The sequence below is a fragment of the Apis laboriosa genome, unplaced genomic scaffold (assembly GCF_014066325.1).
Source record: "Apis laboriosa isolate Shangri-la unplaced genomic scaffold, ASM1406632v1 scaffold45_cov149, whole genome shotgun sequence".
Lineage (NCBI taxonomy): Eukaryota > Metazoa > Arthropoda > Insecta > Hymenoptera > Apidae > Apis > Apis laboriosa.
The window spans coordinates 2,091,338-2,116,892 of record NW_025223361.1 but is presented as its reverse complement, the minus strand read 5'-3'; the positions used below and the strand labels follow the sequence as shown (position 1 = coordinate 2,116,892).

General features: G+C 21.6%; 1 protein-coding gene across 2 annotated transcripts in view; it reads right to left on the bottom strand.

Annotated features, from left to right (window-relative positions):
- LOC122716442 (beta-1,4-N-acetylgalactosaminyltransferase bre-4-like) overlaps window positions 1-25,555 on the bottom strand; it is a 107,113-nt gene that overhangs the window by 12,325 nt on the left and 69,233 nt on the right. For both annotated transcript variants that reach the window (XM_043939504.1, XM_043939503.1), the window contains 2 exons: window positions 21,819-22,303; window positions 2,349-2,599 (listed from right to left, as the gene is read on the bottom strand). In XM_043939504.1, the coding sequence (XP_043795439.1) occupies window positions 2,349-2,599; window positions 21,819-21,973 (406 nt within the window). In that variant the 5' untranslated portion in view covers window positions 21,974-22,303. The remainder of the gene's footprint in view (window positions 1-2,348; window positions 2,600-21,818; window positions 22,304-25,555) is intronic.

Below are 25,555 nucleotides of genomic sequence, written 5' to 3'. Positions count from 1 at the left end.
TCGGGTCAAGCTTTTAATCTCGCAGTTAATTTCGCGACCCAGTTGGCAATGGCGCTATTCATGGATAATTATTACGTATTATATCAAATTTAAAAGGTGATTGGAAGAGAAATTGCAGGAAGAGTTGTAGAAAAAAGATTTCGAACTGAATATATGAATTTCAAGATAATATTAAATACGAGTTAACGTATAATATATAATTATAATTATATATTATTAATAATATAATTATAATTATAATATATATTATTTATAATATAATTATAATTATAATGAATAAGTTTGTAATTTTAATTCATAAGGAGTAAGAAGAAATACTATATTGTATTTTTGCATATGATATGTTATTGAAAATAACTATATCATATTATAATCATAGAAACTAATAGAAATCATATTATAATCATAGAAACTAATTTCTTGTATGAAATTTGTAATTCTTAATCATTTGAATAATTATTACTTATTATTAATTACTTATGTATGTACATTCATTATTGTTTATAAATTATAAAATAAAAATTAGAAAATAAAAATTATAGAATTATAAAATAAAAATTAGAATTACAGAATTTGGTAACTAATGACAAAAATTTAATTTAAATTTTATTTTCTTAAAATAAAATATTCATATTTTATAAAATATGAAACATCTTTTATATAAATTTTTAAAAATTTAAAAATTTTTTTTAAATATATTATATTATTTTTCAATGTTACATGATTAACAGTTTTTATCCAAGTTCACACCGAAAAAAAAAGTGAGTGAAATCCCAATTTCAATTGAAAGGATTTCGAATCTTGATAGAAGAATATTCAATTCAAATAAAATAAGTGGTTCACGTTATATATTGCCTCGAATTGAAATTGCTTGAATTCAAATACTGAACGATGCTTAAACTATGAACAAAACATTTAAAAATTGTTTATAAGGAGATAAAGAATCATCAATACAAAAGCTGACATTTATACAAAATCCTTTTAAAACTTTTAATGCGTATTTTCCGCCATTCGGAAAAACGAACAAAGAAGCGTTTACCATGGCATTGATTCGCTATTATCTTCTTTTTATTCAAATGAATTACTACTGTATAGAATGAAAACAGAAGGAGTCAATAGCAGATCGTATCCATATATATTTTTCCTTCAACAGTGAAATAAAATTCCAAGCATGCAATTCAGAAATAATAATTATTTTTCTATCATTAAAATTTTTGAAACTTTTAGATGCAAAAAGTATAAGATATTGATATATTCGAGACTCAAAATCGAAAAGTTGATTCTAAAAATCAAAATAAATCCAATTTATTATATAAAAATGTCCACTTGAGAATAAAATTATCTATTTTAAAGAGTATTTATAGTGAATGGATACGTATTGAAAATGGATATATAGCAGTATAACTATTCAATTTGCAATTCGAAGCAGTTTCGAGAATTATAATATTTTGAGAGTAAGTATGAAAAGACAAAACACGACGTAGAATATTTGGAATAAAAATGAGACAACAATGAACAAACGACAGAAAGTATAAACACAAACTTACTCCATTAGACACAATTCTAAAAATCAGTTGTGGAAATAAAAATTTCAATATTTATTCAATATTAGTTAGTTTATAAAACAAAACGTAAAACTTTTTTTTCAATTTCTCATTTATTGAACTTTTATTCTCAAGTAGAGACATACATCTTTGGAATACAAATTCATTCACTCTATTTTTTAATAAACTGAACATTGAATTGAAATGTAATTGACCAATAACAACTTTTCTTCTCAATGTAACATCCTTACAAAATACTGTCAAATCAATTTTCTACTCTTAAATTTTTTAAGATTAATTTTTATTTACAAAATATTCAAATAGTATTCAATATTCAAATAATACACATTATAGTACTATTTAAAATAAAGATGAATTTCTATTTAAGCTCCATTCTTTTGATTAAGTTCATACAAATTTTATTTTGAATAAATATCTATTTATCAACATTAAAAAACTATTCATAGAATTTATTATTAGTAGTAAATGTTCTAATACATAATTGTAATGTATCTTTTAATATTTTAAATAAAAAAATAAAATAATTATAATTAAATTATATAAGTAATTATATAATTAAATTATATAAATAATTATATAAATTATATAAAATAATATAATTATATTATATAAGTTTTATTATTTTTAATTTTATAAATTAAATTATATAAGTTTTAATGTTTAAGTTTAGTTCAAGTTTAAGATAATTAGTGTTCAAGTTTTTCACATTTGATGGATAATTCGGAGAAAGTTAAGGGCGACAGTTTGAGCATTGGTGCAAACTTATACAATGATATAACTTACTGAGATGCGGCGAGACAAGCGGACATCGCGGTATCACGGTATTGTTTGTCGAATTTGCGGTCAAAGATTCTTGGGAACTTCCAACGAAGTACGTGTTTCGAATGGAGTCGTCATCCAGCTTGGAGAAGTTGGAATTATCCTTACCACCCCAAAGCAGGGTGGCATTGTTGTTACCCAATATGCTCGACACCGTTACAGGCCCGTATATGATCAATCCCCGTGGATGATGTCTGTAGGAACGATCCGCGTATCTGAAACAAAATGTTAGATGGTCCGATAATTTTTTCAAAAGAAAATATATCCGATATTGGCATTATGTTCAAACCATTGTAGAAAAAATGTGTAAATTTCTTTCTCAATTTCTTTTATCATTGATATTTTTCTCATTTACTTTTTTCGCGTGGCTTTCTCTTGATTTAATTTTGAAATATGTCCAATGTTTTTGATAGTCTTTGAAAGCTTCAACTTTGAAGGATTCTCGTTTTACGTCATCACGAACGGTTAATAAAACGAATTGTTCCCCATAAATTATTCTGAATCATCTGAAATAAATGAGAAAGATTCAGGAATTTGGATTTTTCATATTTTAAATATTATTAAGTTAATTAAGAAAATGTGTTATTGTTCATATTTCATTTGTTATAATTATGTTAGCAATAATACTGTTCATTTTTGAGACAAAAAATGATTTCAGAGGATCAGTTAACCAATGTCTATTGGATTAAATTATTCGATAAATGAATGGCCAATCAATATTATTTATATAGGTATATATAATGTTTTATTTATAACTTATAATTTTTATTAATTATTTATTATATTATTTACCGGTAAAGTTTTTTTTACAGGTAAAATATAGATGTGTATATATTCATATAACATTTCTTATTTTTTTAAAGAGGTCATATATACATAGAATGACTCATATATTTTCACATGGAATCAATATATTATATATATTATTTTTTAATATGAATGAAAAAAAATAAGAAGATATAACAATTAAACGCGACAATATCGATATTCATTTGTTATAAAAAAAAATTTTTTTATAGAGAAATATATTTTTTAAAATATCGTTATAAATATGTGAATAAATATGTCATTATTTAGAATCTAGATACAATATGATATCATATGAAAACCATAAAAAATACTTTATAGATAATATTTTATTAATTTCCTTTTTTTTCATTTTTTTTCCAAGATTTTGTCTTTGTAAATAAATAATATTTATAAATTGAATATCGAAAATTAAATTAAATTTGTATTTACTTTTTATAACAAATAGATATTTTTCTAATTTAAAAAATCAGCACACGAGCTTATTAATAAAATTATAACAATTCAAATTCAATTGCATTCACTTGAAAACGTGCACGATCTTTCGATACAAACTTCAATTTTATTTCACGATAAATTAATTGGCAATAATTGCAGCCACAATGTTGTCGAAACTCTTGCAACCAATCGATAATTCGATTCGATTCGATTTTGAAATAAAATTTTATAATTGGATACTTATTAATTGGATAATAATATCATGTTTAAACCTTACTGTCACTTAATTTAATTGTATATAAAAGATCCTAAAAAAATGTCTTGCATATTTAATAATTTATTTAATAATATTTAGTAATATTTAAAAATTTAATTTGAAATATTTTTATTATTTTTATTATTTTATTTGTGATCAAATCAAATTTATTTGTGATCATAATCAAAATAAAATCTAACCCAATTCAAATTTCATATTTTATAGAAAAAATGAAAATTTTTAACACTAATAATAAAATAGAGATCATTTCATTCCTTCCACGCTACGATTAATAAATTAAATTATGATTTTAATCTTATTTAAATTCAATCAAGTTCGTAATGGAATTAAAAATATCCGCAAGATCTTTCACGTAACATTTCCTATAATACATAAATCACGTAATCGAGTATGATCAATTTTCAAGTACTTATATCATACACTGCAAAGTAAATGTATCTGTGTAAAATTTCATTTACGTAATCGAAAAATCAAAATAAATTATATTAAAAATTAATCCTTTAGACGACAAAATTCGAATCACGAGGGACCATAGCTGGATTAAAATCACATTCACGATTGCTTTTCGCAAGGAACGAGCAAATTAGCAGTTGTTATCTATTGTAGCTAAGATTGTGTGAGCTAGCAGATTAATTCCAGATTAATAACGTTCTACAACCGATCAGGAAACCGATAGATCTTGCCTAATCGATAATTTTCCTGAGAAACCTGCTTCAAACTGTGACGCAACTGCGAGCCAAGATTTTCGAATCGATTCGAATTATTTTATGCCGTTACAATTTAATAAGTTCGGGCGAATTTAATAAGACACAAACGAGGCACTTCACAATTAGAATTTAAACCGTTTAAAGCCTGAATTGTCTTACTACAATTTTGTGTCCACGACGCGCAATGATCATCCAAATTCTAAGAGTGAAACAATTGAAGGACATCTTAATTAAGCTTATATTTTTATTCCTGATTATTTTTTTAATGATTAATTAATGGCGAAAAGCAATATATATATATATATTTTTTAACAACTTATAGATAATAATTTATTATTGACGAGAATTAATAATAAAAATAATGTAAATAATTTTCTAATTTGCAAAGGAATATATTATAAATTTATAAATTTATATAATATTTAATAATATATTTAAATAATTATATAATAAGTATATAATAACAAAAAACCAAAAAGCAATTCAAAGAAAGAAACAAAACAATAAGCTTTAAGTTTTTATTTTAGATTTTTAAATTTAATTTTCTGTATAAAGATTGTAAAGATTCTAATTATAGAATTTAATTATATTATGTATAAGTTATAAAATTTAATTATATTATGTATATATTATGTATATTATGTATAAATAATACACAGGAGTGATAAGATACTTAAAACTAGATGTGATTATTTTGAATAATGACAAAAAATATCATTAAATTTGACATAAACATATAATTTGATATAAACAATTTTTTTGTGGATGTGTAGAGATCATATAAAGATTCATTTTTCTTTTTTTAAATGAAATCTTTTTTTTACATACTATCTAATAGAGCCTTGAATTATAAATCATTATGTGCATCTTAAAACATTCTTTTGTAAAAAACATATATCATTTCATTTAAAAATAATGAAGTTTCATATGACGATTCTGTTTTCATATAATTTTTATCAAATTATGTGCTTCTTGATATTATGAAAATTTGGTCTGATATATTTTTTTCTTTTTTCTTCTACCAATATCAGCCAAGATATTTAAGCGATCTATTTTAAGTGATTCATCCTATATATATATAAATATATTTTAATATTACTTTGTCATATCATAAACTAAACACCATTCAAAGACAAAAAAAGAATTATAGGCATGAAATAGATACAAAAAATATAAATTGTGTTGTAATAAAAGATACCATAAGGTAATTTGACCAGCATTTTCACTTTGATTAATTTCACGAATCTTGTCGAGGTCGTTGCTTCATTGCAAAATTGACTCAGATTTCGACTTGGAAATTGAAATTCAATCAATGATTAGTCTTGCGATTATAAGAATTCTTTGAATCGAGGCTGCAATATTTCGTATAACTGTTTCATAATTGTTCACAAAAATTTCAACGATTTCTCTAGAATGGATGCAATATCAAGAGTTTCATTGCGAACAAAAGACTTTTTTTTTTAATTTATGATTCATTCATGATGATTTGTTAATACTACGCATTTTCAATTCAATGAATTCGCAATAATGCAACACATTTATGATCGATATTTTAAATTAAGGATAATATTAAATGCATAGAGCAAGCAATGAAGCAAATAATGAACGCTATATATATATATATATATGCATGTGTATGAATATAGATATATCTATATCTATATATATTATATGCATATATAGATATCTATACAATAAAATATATATAGTCTATACAATAAAATATTATTATATACTATACAATTAAAATATTATTATAATAAATAATTTACGTGTTTTACTTTCAATGCGTATTTTAATTACAAAATTATAATTATATATTTACTATTTTACTTAAAGTTCCTTTTTATTTTATTTTATTTTATAAAAAATTTTATTTGAACCAAAAATTCTGATTTTAATGAATGTTTGCATATATGTATAACAGATTGCATGTATATGTATAAGATAATTTTTTGTCGACAGAAAAGAAGCGTCAAATCAAACTCCAAATTTTCAGTATTCTTTCAATCTTGTCTACAAAACATTTTTTAATAGCGTGATGGAATAATAAAAATTAAATATCTTTCATTTGTTTATTTGAAAAAGTTTACTTTATTTTGGGCTCTAATTTCTCCTTTTTCAAGTGATATTTTGCTAAATATAAAAAAATTGTTTTATATATATCCATTATGCATTGCATACTCTTAAAGTTTTATTACTAATAAAATAATAAATTGTTATAAAAAATTAAAAATGAATGCGTTTCTTTTAAAATACATAAATAATCTATTTGATTTACATTAATAAGATTTTCATACTTTCATACTCATATCCATTCATTGTTTTTGTCAATACATTTAAATTATATTGAATTCAAGATATATGGATCTATAATTTTTGCTATAATTTAGTCGAAATACTTCTATTGGAATTTAAACAGATTGTGATTACATGTAATGATATAAACGACAGTAGATTATCAGACAAATATATACAAAATACTTAGTTTCATGTATAAGAGCGAGAGAAAAAAAAATTAAATTTTAATTGGAAACGCAAAAAAACGAAACAATACAAATCAGCGATTCGTCATTATCATTAAAAGAAAATCGCAACGCGATGGATGGAATAATTTCAACTCAATTTAAAAATAATTTGACAGTGGTAAGTCATATTGACATTTTTTGCTAGCGTGTTCAGTCATGCGTAAGAAATGTATGAAATCGTCGAAGGATAATTATACGCGTATGTATGCGAAGTGATGCGTACAGGATGCGCGCGTGTTGCATTTGCAAACAGCTGTGTTGCTAGTTTCGATAACGCGCTCGAAAATTAACTCCTCAGCTCGAAAAAATTACAATCGAAAAAATATGAAGTAATAATTAAATAATTTTTCGAACATGAATTTTATGATATTCAATGTGTTAATGTGTTCATGAAATATATCTTTGGAGGATCGAGGAGGATAGAGATCAAAACAAACAGAGAAGTTGATGTACAAAAATATCGATCGAGGCTTATTTTGTAAGTTATAAATATATTTAAAGTTTGCGTTAGAAGAAGTGAGATAGATAGAATAAAATGAAGTGAAATGGAACGAAGATAAAGCAGTCTTTATTTAATATGAACTTAAATTATTTACATCTCAATTTTAAATCTCAATTTTTGAAAATTGAAAAAATTATATTAATTTTTATGTTTGTTTTAGTCAAAGATGTTTTAAAAATATATTAGCAAAATATATTAGCTTGTATATATAAAAAGATAAGATATGGAATAAAGCTGTTATAAGAATAAATATAATTATAGAAATCATCTCAGTACTACATATATATTAAAACACATACAAACTTAAATTTTTCAGAGTAATATTTTAATTTTAAACATCTTAAAAGATCTAATTCTAAAAGCCAAAATAAAAAAATGATTTGATGTACAAAACATCGATTAAGATTTATCAAATTATAATAAATAATTTAAATTCGCGCCATGAAGTGAAACGAAGATAGAATTCTATCTCCATCTACTGCTTAATTTAATATAATCTAATGTAAATTTAAACTTGTAATTTAATGAATAAGTTTTAACTGATATGTTTAATTACATAATTCAATAGAAATTCGTTCGCGTTTCTTTAGAAAAATATTAAGTATTAACAATTTTTCAGAATTTACATAATTAACGCGTATATATTATTTCGTTTTATTTTTTTTTTAAATAAATTAGGTATATATTTATTTTTATTATGTTTCTTTTTAAAGTTAAGATTTCACGATATGTAATTGTCATTTCTTTTGTATAACTACTTTTAATTAATCCAGTTAGTATTTTTCAAATTTAATTAAATGATTAGATGGCAATTATTGATAAGAATTTTTTTTATAATTCCATTAAATAGATAACAAAAATGAATGACTGGATTAGAATGATAAATTTGATTTGTTACAATCTAATATATCAATTTTTATATTTATCTTAGTCTTTAAAATTAACTCTTCAAGTGTATTAACATTCTGAATAAAAAAAGTTAAAAAATCATCTTACATTATGAACATATAAATGATTTTATAATATTAAACAAACGTGAAACTTGAAATTTATTAAATTCTAAATATTGGAAATCTAAATTGTGGATGTTTATGTAAAATAAAAATTTGTATAAACATAACTAAAGAAATAGAGTTTGAAATGAAGATTTCTTATATTCTTTAAATATTACAAGAATATTTATATTATACTTTATTCTGCATTTTGTGGAGTTTTATAAATTTTGCATAAACACATTTTGCATAAATATTCGCAATTTAATTAGATGAACAAAGATAAACAAGATAACTCATTCTATTTTTATTACAATCTATATAATATTATTTCATTTAGTAAGCAAAATTAAATTAATTATATTTCAATAAAGAAAATAACTATCGATATTTTTATATGAACAATGATGATGAACAAAGATAAACAAGATAACTCATTCTATTTTTATTACAATCTATATAATATTATTTCATTTAGTAAGCAAAATTAAATTAATTATATTTCAATAAAGAAAATATCTATCGATATTTTTATATATCAATCTTTATATATATTTATGTATATTTATTTTTAATTTTTAATATTATTTCTTAAATAATTGAATACCTAGAAAAAATTTGTTATTCTCAGTTTCATGAATAACAATAAATTTTCAAGAAAAATGAATAAAAGAAAATTGTACATTTTGAATATTGCATTTTATAATAATAATACTGACCATCATAATCTCTTATTCGACACTGCCTTAACTTTCCTCTAATTTCGTTTTATGTACGAGTGAAAAGCTATTGTATATATATATTGTTGTGCTATTATTTTAATTTACTTTTGAATTAAAATATTTAAATTTATATTCATACAATTTTGTCGAAATGAATATCGTAGATTATATTTAGTACGCAAATATTATATAAATACATATAAAATACGATGAAATGTGCTACCCACCTTTTAATCATGAAATTATTTCAATATTTTTTCTATGAATATAATATGTGTATTTTGTATGATGCTTATAAAATATTATATTATCTATATGTGTACATATTATATTTAATACTAAGTAATAATTAAATATTAAATATACATATTAAACTTTTAAAATATTATTAACATTGTAAATAGATCAGAATTATATTGAATAAAATTTGAAAAAAAATTTTAAATTATACATAATAATTACAAAATATTTATTGAAAAAAATGTAAACAATATATACGTAAGATAAAAATAGGAAATAAATATTATCAATATTAATTGATTTGCAAGAAGAAGGAATATAAAAGAAAAAATTTATTCATTAAAATTGATGACAAATCATGACACAATTTTTTATACATTGCAAAGAAAACAAAAAATTTTATTCTTAATTTATTTCTTAATAGAAGTAACAAATCCTTCTACATATGAATTACTTCTCTAAACAAACTTTAACTGATTGTAATCTATTCAATTCATTTCAATTTTATCCGATTGATACATATTTTTAAACGTTAGTAAAGATGCAAGATATCATCAATGACTTCGTTATATCAAAACTATATTTTTTTTGTCAGAAAATTCGAAAATTGTCTATGAAATCAAATGAAAACTAATAAATAATAATGAATATTTTACAAAATAAAATTTGTATGATTTCTCTTTAAATAAATCGTAATTTTATTTTAAAAATAGCACCGAATAATAATATTTCACGATAATTTTCATAAAATGATGTAGCAATGATCAACGTGGAAATTACGTGTATTTTCGTTGTTCTGTTGCACCTATGGTTGTCACGAAATATATGGGATTTTTCTCTACATCTATAAGTATGGTCGACAAAGAAACATTTTGTTTCGCCTTCGAAAATATCGAAATCGTTTCTATGCGAATCTTGCAACTATACTTGCGTTAACAGCACAAGTTCTGGAAATTTTATATTTAAATAGAGTTATATCCGCCATTATAACACAGAAGTTTACGCCATAAGTCACAAGGAAGTCTTGAAACGATATGTTTTTAAGATATTCCTAGCACGGCTGAAACATTATAGACCTGATGTGAATATCGTAATTGCACTTTTTACTCGATGGGTAAACAGCAAATCGTAGGAAAGTGAGATAATATAGTTAATGAAACTACTTTTCAGTACTTTTTTTGAATATAAAATATTTTATGTAATAAGATAATAAGTAAACTGTTTTACTTTTCAATTATTAAATAGGCAAATTATATGAAATGAAACTAGAATGTTGAATGATGTTAAACAATAGACAATAATAATAGCATTATTATTAGAATAACATTTTATTTTTGAATATTTAAGTAAAATTTTAAATAAATAAAAATTATATACAATATGTTACAATAAATGTGAAAAAATATTTTTTTTTTTATAAATTTAAATATAATAAATTAAATTTATAATATATTTATGTTATTATATTCTTATTTTATGTTACATATATATATATTTTTGTCATAATATAAACATATATATATTGTTATAATATAAACATATTTATGTTTATATTATATATATAATAATATATATGTAATGAATATTACAACAAATAATGTTTTGGAAATTAGTTCGTTGTAATAGAGTATCCTATTGTAATCTTATAAAAATGTATTATCTCTGTCTCAAAAAAAAAAATCCTTTGTCAATTATTGCCAATATTGAAATAGAATTAAAATATTTTTGTTATACAGGAAAAAATATTTAAAAAGGTATAAATTATTATTAAACAAGGAAAGCTCTTACTCATCGATACTTAAATATAAGGAGAAACATGTAATAATATTTTTTACATTATTATTTTATTCATATTTCAAAAAAGTTAAAAACAAAATGTAAAAATTTTTATTTCCATGTAAGATAAGATTGGACTTTGTTCAATATTTTGATTTTATGAACATGATTATTTCTCATATCGGAATTAAAGATCAAACAGGAAATTCCATTTCTTAGAAATATATTAGAAAAATGAATGATGGACTGTCATATACTCGAAGAATTGCGCAGAAAGACATTGGTCATTATGATTAATGTCAGACGTCAATAAATGCATTATCGAAGCATCAATCATAAATTTTTCTTTTCCTGAAATGGCAAATTTATGTCAAATAAAAATGCAAATATTTCCTTTAACGATGAGTCACGTTATATAGAATGATTTATAAATAGATAATCCATACTTAAGAAGATAAATATAAAAAAAAAATATAAAAAAAATATTGTACATATAAACATGGTCTAGTGTATAAATATGTTCATATCTCAATAAAATTTGACTTTTATATGCAATAACTAAAATTTTTAACTATTTCTTTATGCTGTAAAAATCACATTTATGTATAATTATAAGTTTGTTAAAAATATTTTTATTTATTATATATCTCTAAATGAGTATATTATTATATATCTATTGATTATCCTTCAATTCTATATAATATATGATTATTATTTAAATATTATACATTGTCAAACTTTCTGATAATAAAAAATAAGTTTCAATATTATTTATACCAACCTTTATATTCGTTTTATTCTTTAAAATCAATTCTTAAATTTTTTTTATTAATTTTAAAGATATTTATAATATTAACAGTATTTCAATTTATTATTAACACCAATACAGTTAATATCAGTTAATATAATATAATAGGCCCTGAGATTTATATATTTGATTTTTAATTATCAACTTATTCATGATTTATAATAATAACATTATCTATAAATATTAATGAAATGGAAGAATGGTAAAATATATATATGAAGAACAATTATTATATATGAAATGTTATAAACATAAAAAAAAAAAGAAAAAGAAAGAAATCATAAGAGAAGGAAAATAAATGAAAGGCAAAAATTGAATTAAGTGTGATATGATATGATATAAGAAGAAATAAATTGTTCTTAGATTTTAAAACAACAAATTTTTTTAAAAAAGCAAATTTTGAAAGTATTTAAATAATTCTTATAATATATATAAGTAAATATCAAATATTTTTATGACTTGTAAAATATTAATAATTTTCCATTAATTTTTTATTCAAATATATAAATATCATATTTATAAAGATAGTTAATAATTTATTCGTTTAAAACATTTTGATTATTAACATTTATTAATATATAACATTTAATTGAAATTATATTAAATATTTGAATCTATATAATTTTAGCGCGAATTCATTATAATAAATTAATACTTTACTAACGAAATTATTAGTAGTTACAATATTATATTATTATATTATATATATTATTTATAAAAAAAATCAACGAATCGTCAATTAAAAAATCAATGAAAGAATACAATTTTAAAATACGTTTATAAAGTATGGTAGACATTTATTCAATACGCATCCAATGCAATCGTTTTCCCGTAAAATTCGATTTATCGCGTCAGTTAGGAGAACACGCTTGTCGCGCTTGCATCAATTTCAACAAACAAGGGGGAAACAAAAGGGAAATCACGAACAACACGTTCTATTTCGAAAAATACGTGAAGATAATACTAGTCGGATATGTGAAATTAACGTGTATGTTGCATCGAATAGATACAGATCGTGACAGTCGAGGCAATGACGCGACTCGACACAACGGGACATCGAATTAACTGAACGCGCCAACGAGAAATATGGGAATAATCTTCGAAGCATGGAGTACATCGAACCTGAGGTTAGTCGCAAATAACAGTAATAGCGAATGTCAGAGCGATTAGGCTCAGAACCGTGCGTCCGTGAAATGGCTAGTTTCACTGTCAAATGATCACTTGTTTGCATGTACGAGAGATGCGAGAGATCGTTTTCCTAACCTGTACAACTGTGACACGATAGGTGGCGCGTTAATTCAGTGGCACGAATGGCCTCTATTCGAGATGACCGATTTTGTTTCGTAATGCGTTAAAAATATATATATATATATATCGGATATGCCATTCTGTATTTTTTGTCTCTTATTTGTTATCGGTTCGTTCTTTTAATATTATCTTGCAGTTGTTTTATAGTTTTTTTTTCTTTTTTAGTAATAATTAAGTTTTAGTTATCGTGTCTCTAACTTTGTGACACAATTGTGACACAATAGATGGCGGGTTAATCCGAGAAATACGAATGGTTTCTTTATTCGAAACAACCGATTTTGTTTTAACGCGTAAAAAATATATGTATAATATATGTATCAGGTATGCTATTCTTCGTACGTCTCTTTTTATTTGTTATCAGTTCATTATTTTAATATTGTGTCTTACAATGTTTCGTTTTTTTTTTTTTTTTAGTTATGATTTTGTTTTGCAATTTTCAAATAATTTGCGACCTATTTTCCTAGTATACTAGATAAATTTGAAAAATTACACGGTTTTAACGTCATGGAATGAGTAAAGTAACATTGGCTTTATAGAGTATGTTTTAAAATATTTTTTAAAAACTAAATAAAATAAAATTTTTAAATATATTACATATTATATATTAAAATACTTATCTGTATTTTTATATTTTTAAAATTATATTTAGAAAAAAAATTCAGAATAGAGAAATTATTTATTTTATTTTAGATTATTTATTTAACTATAACTATTAACTATTTGGAGAAAAGAATTTCATTTTTTATGTAGAAAAGATTATTTTATAAATAATTTTAATATAAAGGCACAGAAATACGAATAAATATTTTAGCGAGTCAATTATCTTGACATCTTTTTGAAATATGACTACATAATTATTGTATTGAAATTAATAAGTATTAAAAAATTATTAAATAAAAATGCTTAGAAAATAACAACCGTTGCTTAGAAAATAATTGGTAAAATCAAATTAAGAACCATTGTTATAATTATATTTATAGATTTAATCCTAAAACTATTCGAGTCTTGATTCATTATATAGAATTAATTAGAAGATTCCTCGAAACCATTTAGTTTTTATCTGAGTAATTATTAGAAAAAAATGCACTTTTTTAATTTTAATAATCTTATAATATCTATTAACAATGATATTTTTAATTTTTTTTTATATATCATTTTCTATATATTTTCTCTATATTTTCTCACATATAATTTATTCTTACTTTTAGAAATAACATAAAACTATTTTTAATACTATATATATATATATTTTTTAAGAATTAGAATTAGATTCAAATTATATTTGAATTTAAATTAGATTAAATTAAGTTTATAACGCCTGGGAGATGTTCTAGTTCTATTCATCCTGTCCTTTGAATACCTCACAAAGCATCCAATTAGGCCTAACATAGAAGATCTTGCTTCAAGAAAGAATTAGATTTATTTCTGACAACTTTTTGAATTATATGCGTAATATAATGTGCAAAAAAAAAAAAATATTATATTATGAAAACTAAGTATACTAAAATGAAATAAAAACTAAAGAATTTATTACAAATTAAATCAATTTTTATCACTATTTTATACAATAAAAATGAAAATCTCTAATCTATTTCTTTATTATATTTAACAAAAAGTGATATTATTAACAAAAAAAATTTTTTTGATATTATACTTATAGTACAAATCAAAAGTAGTATAGTAAATCAAAGGCTCTAAATTTGAAAAATTCAAATACATTTATCAACTTAATAACTATAATTTTTTCAATTTTTTCAAACTATTCGTTTTTTCTTAATAATTAAATTAATTATCATTTTCTAATTAATTTTTTCTATAAAATTATTATAAATGAATCTGCAAATACTTCAATGAAATTTTTATTTATAATGATTTATTCATAATTCATGAATTATTCAAAAATTGATTTCCTTTTTTTAAATTTTTTTGTTAATGTAGCGAATAAATATTTTAATATGCTTAAAAAAATTCAAAAATTTATGAGAAATGCAAATTTTTTTATGATATGTGTTTTATTTTTTAAGATTATTATGATTTGATTGCTATTTGAAAATATTTCTTCAAATAGTTGTTTAAATAAATCAAAAAGTCTTATTTATAAGACTTATATAAATCTATTAAAAGTAGCAGTAATCGTTATAGCAATTAAAATGTGAAGAAATGATATAAAAACTTTTATAGTATGTTTTATTTTTTCAGTATATTTTATTATAGTTTTATCACTGCTTAAAAATATTTTTTTCATACATTTTATTTATACATCAAAATAGATAAAATGAAATAGATAAAAAAGTTTTGTTTAAATTTATGAAGAATAAAATTATTAAATAATCTATTAAAAAAATATACAATAAAAAAGTAATAAAAAAATAGTTTTAAAAATTTTAATTTAACTTCGATTTCTTTTTTTGAATTAAGATTAATAAAATTAGTATTCAGATTCAAAAGTTTATTATATTTTTCATTTTAAACATAGTTGAAATTTTGGAATTACATTTATGATACATTATATTAAAAATATTTTTAATGTCGCAATTGTTTCTGAAATTTCTGAAAGAAATTTAAACATATGTTATAGTATATAATTTTTATGAATTTTTTACGAAAGAAAAATAATTTTGATTAAAAATTTTTCGATCCGTGAATTCGAGGAATTCATTTCTTAGATGTTTTATTATAGAATTAAAAATAATGATGAATAGATGAAGTAGTAGAATGATGAATTATTTATGAAATTATTTACTTTATATTGCATTATTATAAAATGATAATTGACAAATTCTGACGAAACAAAAAAATCTAAAATTATAATATATAATATATAAATATTTTCTAAAATTAGATTTTGATTCATTGATTCATTTCTTTTCTTTTTTTCTTTTTTTTGCTTTTTTTCTTTTGATTATAGAGCAATTAAATAATCTTCAATGTATACAAAATAAAAAATTAATGGAAATCACATATAAAAATAAAAACACGAATAAATAAATAATTAATGCATGCGCAATCTGGACATAGTACAGTGTTTCTCAACTGATAGATTATATTAATATGCTACGAGAATATTAAAAATATGTTATATTAAAATTTTACTAAATATAACTAATAATTGAAACTATATAATATTTATTAATATCTGTAAAAAATGTTAATCCATAATAAATCGATTAATATAATAATCAAAAATTGTTATTATATATGTCAATATCATTAAATAAAAATATTTGTAATTATAGAAAAATTCTTTTTTTTTTCTTTTAAAATAAATGAAAAATAAACTACAATAATTTTTAAATTATAACTAATATTTTCATTATCAAATCATATTTGCCAAAAAGTTGTCAGAAAAATGAAAATTATTTAAAGATAAATCAGAAGAATATAGATTAAAGTAAAGAACATTAAGTATCATTTAGTACAATATTTGCATGGTCTTTATATCGTATATATATAATAATTATGTATTAATGTATATCTGTCGTGCAAAAGAATTAAGAATACTAATTGCTAGTTCTTTATGTATGCAAAATTAATGTTTTTAATAAATTAATAAATAAATTGTCTGAACAGAGAAATTGAGGAGAAAAATCATAGATACTAATTTTAATATAAATAACATATTTTAAATATTTTATTTCTTTTAAATAAAAAAGAAATATAATAAATATAGATACACAATAAATCAAATATATATTTCAAGAAAAAAATTTTCATTTTCTAATTTAAATAAATTTTCATTTTTTCATTTTGACAAATATAATATATTCCAAAAATTTAATTATAGTATAATTTTAATCATTATTATATTTTATGAACTTTATTTATCAATTATTGTGATTTTTGTTATCGTTATAGAAATATTTTTATATTATTTTTTTATATATTATATATTACAATAAAACTTTCATTATATAAATTAAAAATATTATATAAGAAAATATATATAATATATATAAGAAAATTTTCATTTCATAATTGAACAAGAACTTAACAAGTTTCATTTAATATTTAAGACAAAATAAAATAAAATAAATATATTTTCTTTATAGAAAATTTCAGACATCCAATAATAAATAAAAAAGAAGAACAATATTGTCTAATTTATGGATTTTTTATTAAAAACTTTTTATTAAAAACTAAATTAATGTATTTTCTTTAATACCATTTGTCTTTGAATTTTAAATCATTTAATAATAAATCTTGCTTCCAAAACAAATAATATAATGCATCACCATTATTATTGAAATAAATTTTATTTTACAAAAGAAAATAAACTCGAAAGTTTTATTGTGTATGTAATTTTTGCTAAAAAAAATAGCATTATTGTGTTAATCACATAATTTTTTTTTTATATTATTTTTTTTATTCTATCGTATTAATATTCTAATTTAATATAATAATCCGTACATATAACAATTATCGAAATTCTATACTGTAATTTTGTAAAATGTACTGTTAATCTAAAAACATTGGGAAACACTGTTATAATGCAAGGAACAAACGAACCGCGAGCATAACAAATTGTTGTCACGCGCCGTTGACGAAATTTGAAATTAACCGTTACCGGCTGTCGGTAAATTGCATATAAAAGTGCTTTGAAAAGAACAATTCCGTTAAACGCGTTACAATTTTTATTTTTTTATTCTTTTATTTAATTTTTTTACCATTTCCATCATCATTTTTTTTTATCTATAGCAAAATATTTAATTTAATGTATAAAATCGAATCAATTTTCCAGAACGAATAGAAGCAAATTTTTAATTTTTGTTTTTTTCTATGTCTATGAATTAAACTAAGAAAATATAAGAAACATCATAAATATAGCATACAATATAGTAAATATAGTAGTGCAAGATCGAGAATATTTCGAATAAGATATATAAGATCTATATTTTCAATTTATTTCAACCTGTAGATTCATCTTCTGAATTATGAATATGCATTTACGAATTATCCTGTATGTGCAAATCTTTTTTATAGCGGTATCATTCCGAGAAAAGAAATGGATCTTTAAAGTTTAAAATTTTTTTTCGTTTTTTAAAATTTTATAATACGAAATAATGCAAAATTTAAAATTTTAAAATTATAAAATTTATTTTATTGTCCTGTTGTAAAAATTACTCTCAGATAAAAGTATATTTAAAACATAAAAGAATACTGAAATTTTGAGAGTAAATTTCAGTCTTTCAGAAATATTTTACGTTGAAAAAAATTGATCATTGTTTTTTATAAGCCATTATGTTTTATATATACTTTTAAAAATAAGGATTTTCTATTTATTATATATTTTTTCATTTATTTTCCTTATTAAATATTCTTATAAGATAATTATAAGATAGAAATATCTAAATATTTTAGTAAATTATTATATATTCTATATATTATTATTATCTATTATCTATGTTAATATTTATGTTATATATATTGTATTCTTTTTAAATTGAGAAAATTCAATAAATTTTTGAATTTTAATATTTATAAAACTTTTAATAGTTATAGAATATTTATATTTATATAAAAGATATAAGAAATTTAAAAATTGATTTTATTTTCTTAAAGAGAATTGAATTTTTCTGTAAGATAATATTCAAATATTTCTATGATCTAATATATTAATTAGTTTTGAGTAACAATAATTGAAATAAGAAATAAAATATTTATAAAGAAATATTTCTTTAAATGATTAATTTGAAATAATAATTTATATACTAATAATAATTTATATACTATAAAATATTATTTCTAATATGATTTATTTAATTTTATAATATATTATAAATATTTCAATTATAAAGTTTTTAATTATGAATTTGATATGATTTATTAGAATATATATTTTTTTCATATTTAAAAATTTGTGTTTACACGTCATAGTGATGAGAGATTAGTTTCATTAATTAATAAATATAAGAAGTTTATTCTTCGAAAATAAAATAAATAAAAATATAAATAAATATTTATATTTTTTTTTAATTACTTCTTTATTTATTTTTCTTAAATAATAACCACAAAAATAATATTGAAAATAATTAATGCAAATTTAGATATATAAAATTCACAAATAAAATATTTCAAATAATTATTTTTAATACATAGTTAAAAAATTATTATTTCAATTCCATAAATATATTTAATAGCATTACGTGAAGTAAATCCTCGAATATTATCTATATTTATATTTTAACGAGATTCAAAAAATTTTCTATTCAATAACCATTTTCAATACTATTGTTTGAATTATATTCAACACTAATATTGATTCCCGTTGACACTATTGTATAAGACTAATTAGCATTTGTTCAATAAAAGAAACTCATAAATGCCAACTCGACAAAAGATACTTTACCTCTCTTTATTTCATTTTAGTTATTTTCTACAATTTTCTACACGCTGGCGCAGCACGTCGATTCGAACAAACGGTCAAACATATTTTACACGAAAAAGTTCAAAGCGATACTGTCCTTTTTCAAAGGACATATCGTATTTCATAACCTAAAAATAGATGAATCTCCTGAGATTTCTCTTTCAACAGTTACGTACTCACCCTATTATTCCATATTTTTTCCCTCTTCTTTTTTTTCATATTCATCGTTTAATCCTCTTAAATTTTGCGATGTCGAATGAAATCCGTGAAATGATTATTTTGAAGAATAAAGAAATCGTTAAAGAATCGTTAGTCAGCCTCTTTCTCAAAACGAACAATCCAAATGATCACTAACGAAATAACGAGATCACGTACGTTTCAAATATATTGTACGTTTAGACTGAATGAAATGGTGGAAATTTTCTCGAGAATTTGCTTGAATGTTAGCGAAATGAAGTTGGTTGCTTGCATTCGAAATCATGGTAATTCAATGCGATTTTCAACTGGATATAACTTCTCCTGTAATTTTGATAATATTCTACGCGAAAGGAAAATTTTCATGCTTTAAAATCATATTTATAAAAGATTATTTGATTATTAGTGATTGATTGTATTTTTTAATAGTTATTTATATTACTAAAGAGAATTAGATATTATGGAATTCTTATTCAAATAAAAATTTTATTTTATTTTACTGTTTCATTTTATTTTAAATAATATTAATTGAATATTAATGTATTTCAAAAGATAAATTATTTTAATATTTGTTGCTTTATTTTATTTTTATATGATGAAATTTTTTTTTTTTCATATAAAATTTTTATTTTCATATAATATAATAATATAATGATTTTTTGTATTTCTATATCTAAATACGTTATTTTTTTGACCTAAAATGGAATTCGAATTTCTTATATTCAAAAATTAATTAATTATAATATTCAAATAAAATATTAAAATAATCATTACCTAAATAATATTTATTAAAGATAAATTAATATAGCAAATAAGAAATAACAAATTTTGTTCGAATAATTATTTGAATAAGAATTTATTTTTTGAAGTGACAATATATATAGTAATATCTGAAATATTCAAATATCATTTCATAAGTATTTATATCATAATACTAATAAATATAATATTAGTAAATTCTATTTATTTATATTATATTAGTATATGTGTATTTTGTATAGTATAGTATATTTTTTCCCTATGATATCTGTTTAAGATCATTTTGATAATTATATCTTTTACCAAATTATTACCAATTATTATTATTTTTTAACTTTTATTGAATTCAAAAATTTTAGTGAAAAAATATGCATAGAACATAATGAATTATATATATATTTAGTTATTTTTTTTTTGTCAATATAAAATCTCTGAGGGCTTGAAATCTCAAAATTTCATATTCTTTCACATTCTTTCTTCTAAAAATAATTTCTGAAAATTTTTATAATAAAATAAAACATTTAAAACCTGAATATTTAAAAAAAAAATTTGTTCTATCTTATTACAAAATTATATTTATAAAAAGACAAATTTAAGACTCTATTTCAGATAATCATATCTCGCTAAAAAGAAATTTATATTTAAAGAACGTTAATACACATACGTAATTTTTGAAGGCTCGATTTTCCTTAAACTTTTATTTTACTTTTTAAAATCAATCTTTTAAACTTGCTTCAGAATTTTATTCGTTTCTATCTCATTCATAAAAAATATTTTTCTTTTTCACTGCCTAATGAAGCGAATAAAATCGCTTCAAATAAAGAATAATTCTCCGAATAATTGTGATAATCATCACTTTAATTTCGATTCCTCAAAATTTAAATCTAACGTATATATTTTTACCGTACCAATTTTATTTATCAATGATCTATCATAGATAACTTTTCAACTCATCGAGATCGAAATGAGCAAAAGAAGAAATAATCATCGCAAGAATCGTATGCTACGTACCTGGTGGCATTAATGGTGAAAATCGTCTCTATGGAATGGCGATCGATCACGCCACTAAGTAAATACTGAATGGCAATAAGCGCGAGGACGACGCAGGCGATCGCCTTGTAAAGGTGGGCACGATGCCACAGTGCCACGGCTGCGGCCACAGTCATCGCATGTGCGAGACACCATAACTCCCTCCTGTCGCCGTTAGATGAGTGCCGTACCGGACGAGGCGCTCCCTGCTGGCCGCTGTTATCGTTGCAACAGTTGCTCCGCTGTTCTTCCACGACTTCTCCTTTCGAATCAAGAAGGACGCACCGTGCTGCCTCCGTTCTTTTTCGTTCCGATCAGTGGACGATTCGGTGAACGAGTGGAAACGGCCGGCGGGGCTGGACCAAGGGCCGAAGAAAGTAAAGGCCGCCCGGAGCTTCTCGCTTCCGCTCGCCAAGCGCATTACCCTCCGGCAGCGGTGCTCTCAGCGTAACGACACCTTAGTTATCCTGGAAAATAAGGAAAAAATCATTTTTGTATTTTTGTTATTTTTACAATTAGAATAGAATGCCGAGAAGAAGAATTATTATAATTTAGTAATCGTAATAAATTCGAAAATCAATGAATACGTTGAATATTTTTCGTAGAATAAGGATTATTATGATGTAGAAGATTGTCCTAAAATTTTTAGTATTGGAAAGTGACGCTAGAGGTCAGAAACTTCGCAGAAAAAGAAGAACGGAACAAGCAATGACGAGGAAATGGAAGAACTTGTTATTAAAACTTTTATTACATGTTAGTAATTTATTTTTATATAAAAAAAATTTTTTTACATTTGAGTTTATATTTTTAATTTATAAATTATTTTCTGATATGCTATCAATTTCTTCTTTTATTGGTATTAGTTAGCAACGAGTAGTTATTACGTTTTCTTATAAATTTTATGAAATAACATGCACCATTTTTATTTGTCATTGTATAAGGCAATACACTAGTTATGGTAATCAATTATGAACATGATCTCATTTCTGATGGTTATAAATCATAAGACTGTAGATATTTATGTATTATGCTAACAATAAGTGACAATAATAATACGAAACTATCGTTTTAATTTAACTTTCCCATTGTATTCGTAAAAATTTGACTCTATTCTACGTGGTGAATCTAGAATTCTATTCTACATGATGTCAAAACTGACAGATATATTTGAAAAATCATTCTGAATGCACTTTGGATTGAAGTTTTTGTAATCTAGATATAGACGTATATACAATAGAACTGCGATTATCAGAATATTCATTATCCGTTATCTCTATTATCTCAATGCTCTATTATCCCTATAATATGTTACTACATTCAATCCTTTTGTAATACGTTTAATTCATTTCATGAAATCGTGTTAAGCGAAACGTAGAATTAAAACCAAAGAAAACTGTCAACAAAAATAAACATTCGTGATATATGAGAATTACAAGTTTATTAAATCGTATCATGTAAAGGAAAAACTGTTGCAATTTTTGCATTAGATTGTATCGTGTTAGAGAAAATTATTATTTTTAGCTGTTGGCCACACTTAATTTAAGTAACTTTTTTTTTTATCTTGACTCCGTATATATATACAAAAATATGAGTCACGTGAATTTGAAATTTTTTATATTACATTTTATATTATTATTTTTTATATTATATTTAGTTTTGTTATATTTAGTTAAATAAATGCTTACATTTATTTAATTATATTTTAAGTTTTTTTTATTAATGATATTAATGATATACCATATTAATGATACAATTGTATAATTAAAATATATAAATACATAATTAGAAATAATAAGTAGAATAAATGCTCTTTCATAATCAACAATAATTGACATATATTTATATTTTAATTGTTTACAAAACTATAATAATTCAAAATGGATATATTATTGTTGAAACAAAATGTAAAATTGTTATAAGAATTACAAATTTATCAAAAGTATATATAATATTGAAAATAAATGATTAATAATTCAAAAAAATAAAAAAAACCAATACAATTTACTTATGAATTATTGACTTTTACTTTGCTATTACTTAAATTGAAATAATATGACTGATGTAATACATTGATTTGAATTTATAATAAGAGAAATAATAATAGGAAAGAAACAACACGTATCCATAAAATTCTTCAAAATATTTTAAACAAAACTACAAGAAATGTATGAATGCATTGTTGATAAAAATAAAGAGATATCTTCTCATCTTGAAACATTCGTAATTTAAATCGTCGATCTAAAGTATAAAAAAAAAAGAAACATCAAAAAATTATTTATTAAAAACTCAATTACTGAATGATGTATATAACTTAACATTTAAAAAGATATGAGATGTAAAATTGTTTCTTCGTATCATTTCATTTAAAATCCATAAAATTTAACGCAAAGAAAATTCTCGTTCTATTATTTGAAAATTCTATTATTTAAACACATTTGTCTCTCTGTAATTCCGATAATTGAGATTTTATTGTATCGATAAATATAATTCAGTCAAGAGACTGTTCATATTTATATCGAAAATTAAACGTACATAAATAGCAATTGATGATAAAAAATAAGGAAAATTAGTCTTAGTATTATCACAATTTAACGATGATCTTATCATCTAATATTCATTGAATACAATTAATGAAACACACACATATTTACAAAGACACGAGATGATTACTATAAATAATTTGAATATCAACATGACATATATATTCAAATAAATAATTATTATTAAAAGTTAAGTTTGAACGTATTTGATTACTCGTACGTAGTTCATATCGTTGCACTTTCCATAACTCGAGAACGAAGATAAATCGTCCTCTCGTGTATTAATAAAATACTTTGTACAGAATTTCCTAAATATATATAATATGTTTTCCTATATTTAGCAAAGTTTGTCAATTTTAATCCGAAACATCCTGAATAATCATGAATATTCATCTTTTTGATAAAATAAGTGAAAAATCAATTTAGTTCTAAAATATGTTTCATTTAAAATAAAGGAATTTTGTAATCTAATTTAAATAAATAAAATTTGTAATAAAAAGTATAATAATTCAAAAATATAACTAGGTTTATAGTAAAAACTATGTATAATAAATGTAAGGCCGATCTTCATAATTTTTCAAACAAGAAACACACGAAATTCTATACTTATTTTAGTATTTTTTCTGCAATGACATTTGTAGAAGTATTTCGATTTTTTGATAATTAAAACTGGCAATTAAAAATTAATTATTTTTATGATTATATATCAATTTAAACTAGATCTTCCTATAGGTAATATACTTTGAAAGATAGTGTACGATGGAAAAAACTAAAGAAAATAATTTTTAATATAAAATAAATAAAATTCAGTTATTATTAAATATATTACTTAAAAATAATAAATTCATTTATTGCACGCAAGATTATACATATATAGTTATATCTAATTAATAAATATACGTTTATTGAAAATTTCTATCGACAAAGTAAATTTATATCTGAAAAATACGATTCCAAAAAATAAATTTAATCAAATTTCAACAAGTAAAAAAATTCAACAAGTTTTTCAAATAGAAAAATTTGATTGCAAGAAAATGTCGTGGAAGTCCGTTTAATTTACACAGGATAAATAAAATAAATTAATAATTATCTGAAATATCTCAGTTATTTTTAATGATTTAAAAAATGTTTCAAATAAAAATTGAAAGTTAAAAGTTGAGCATATATTTCGACATTATT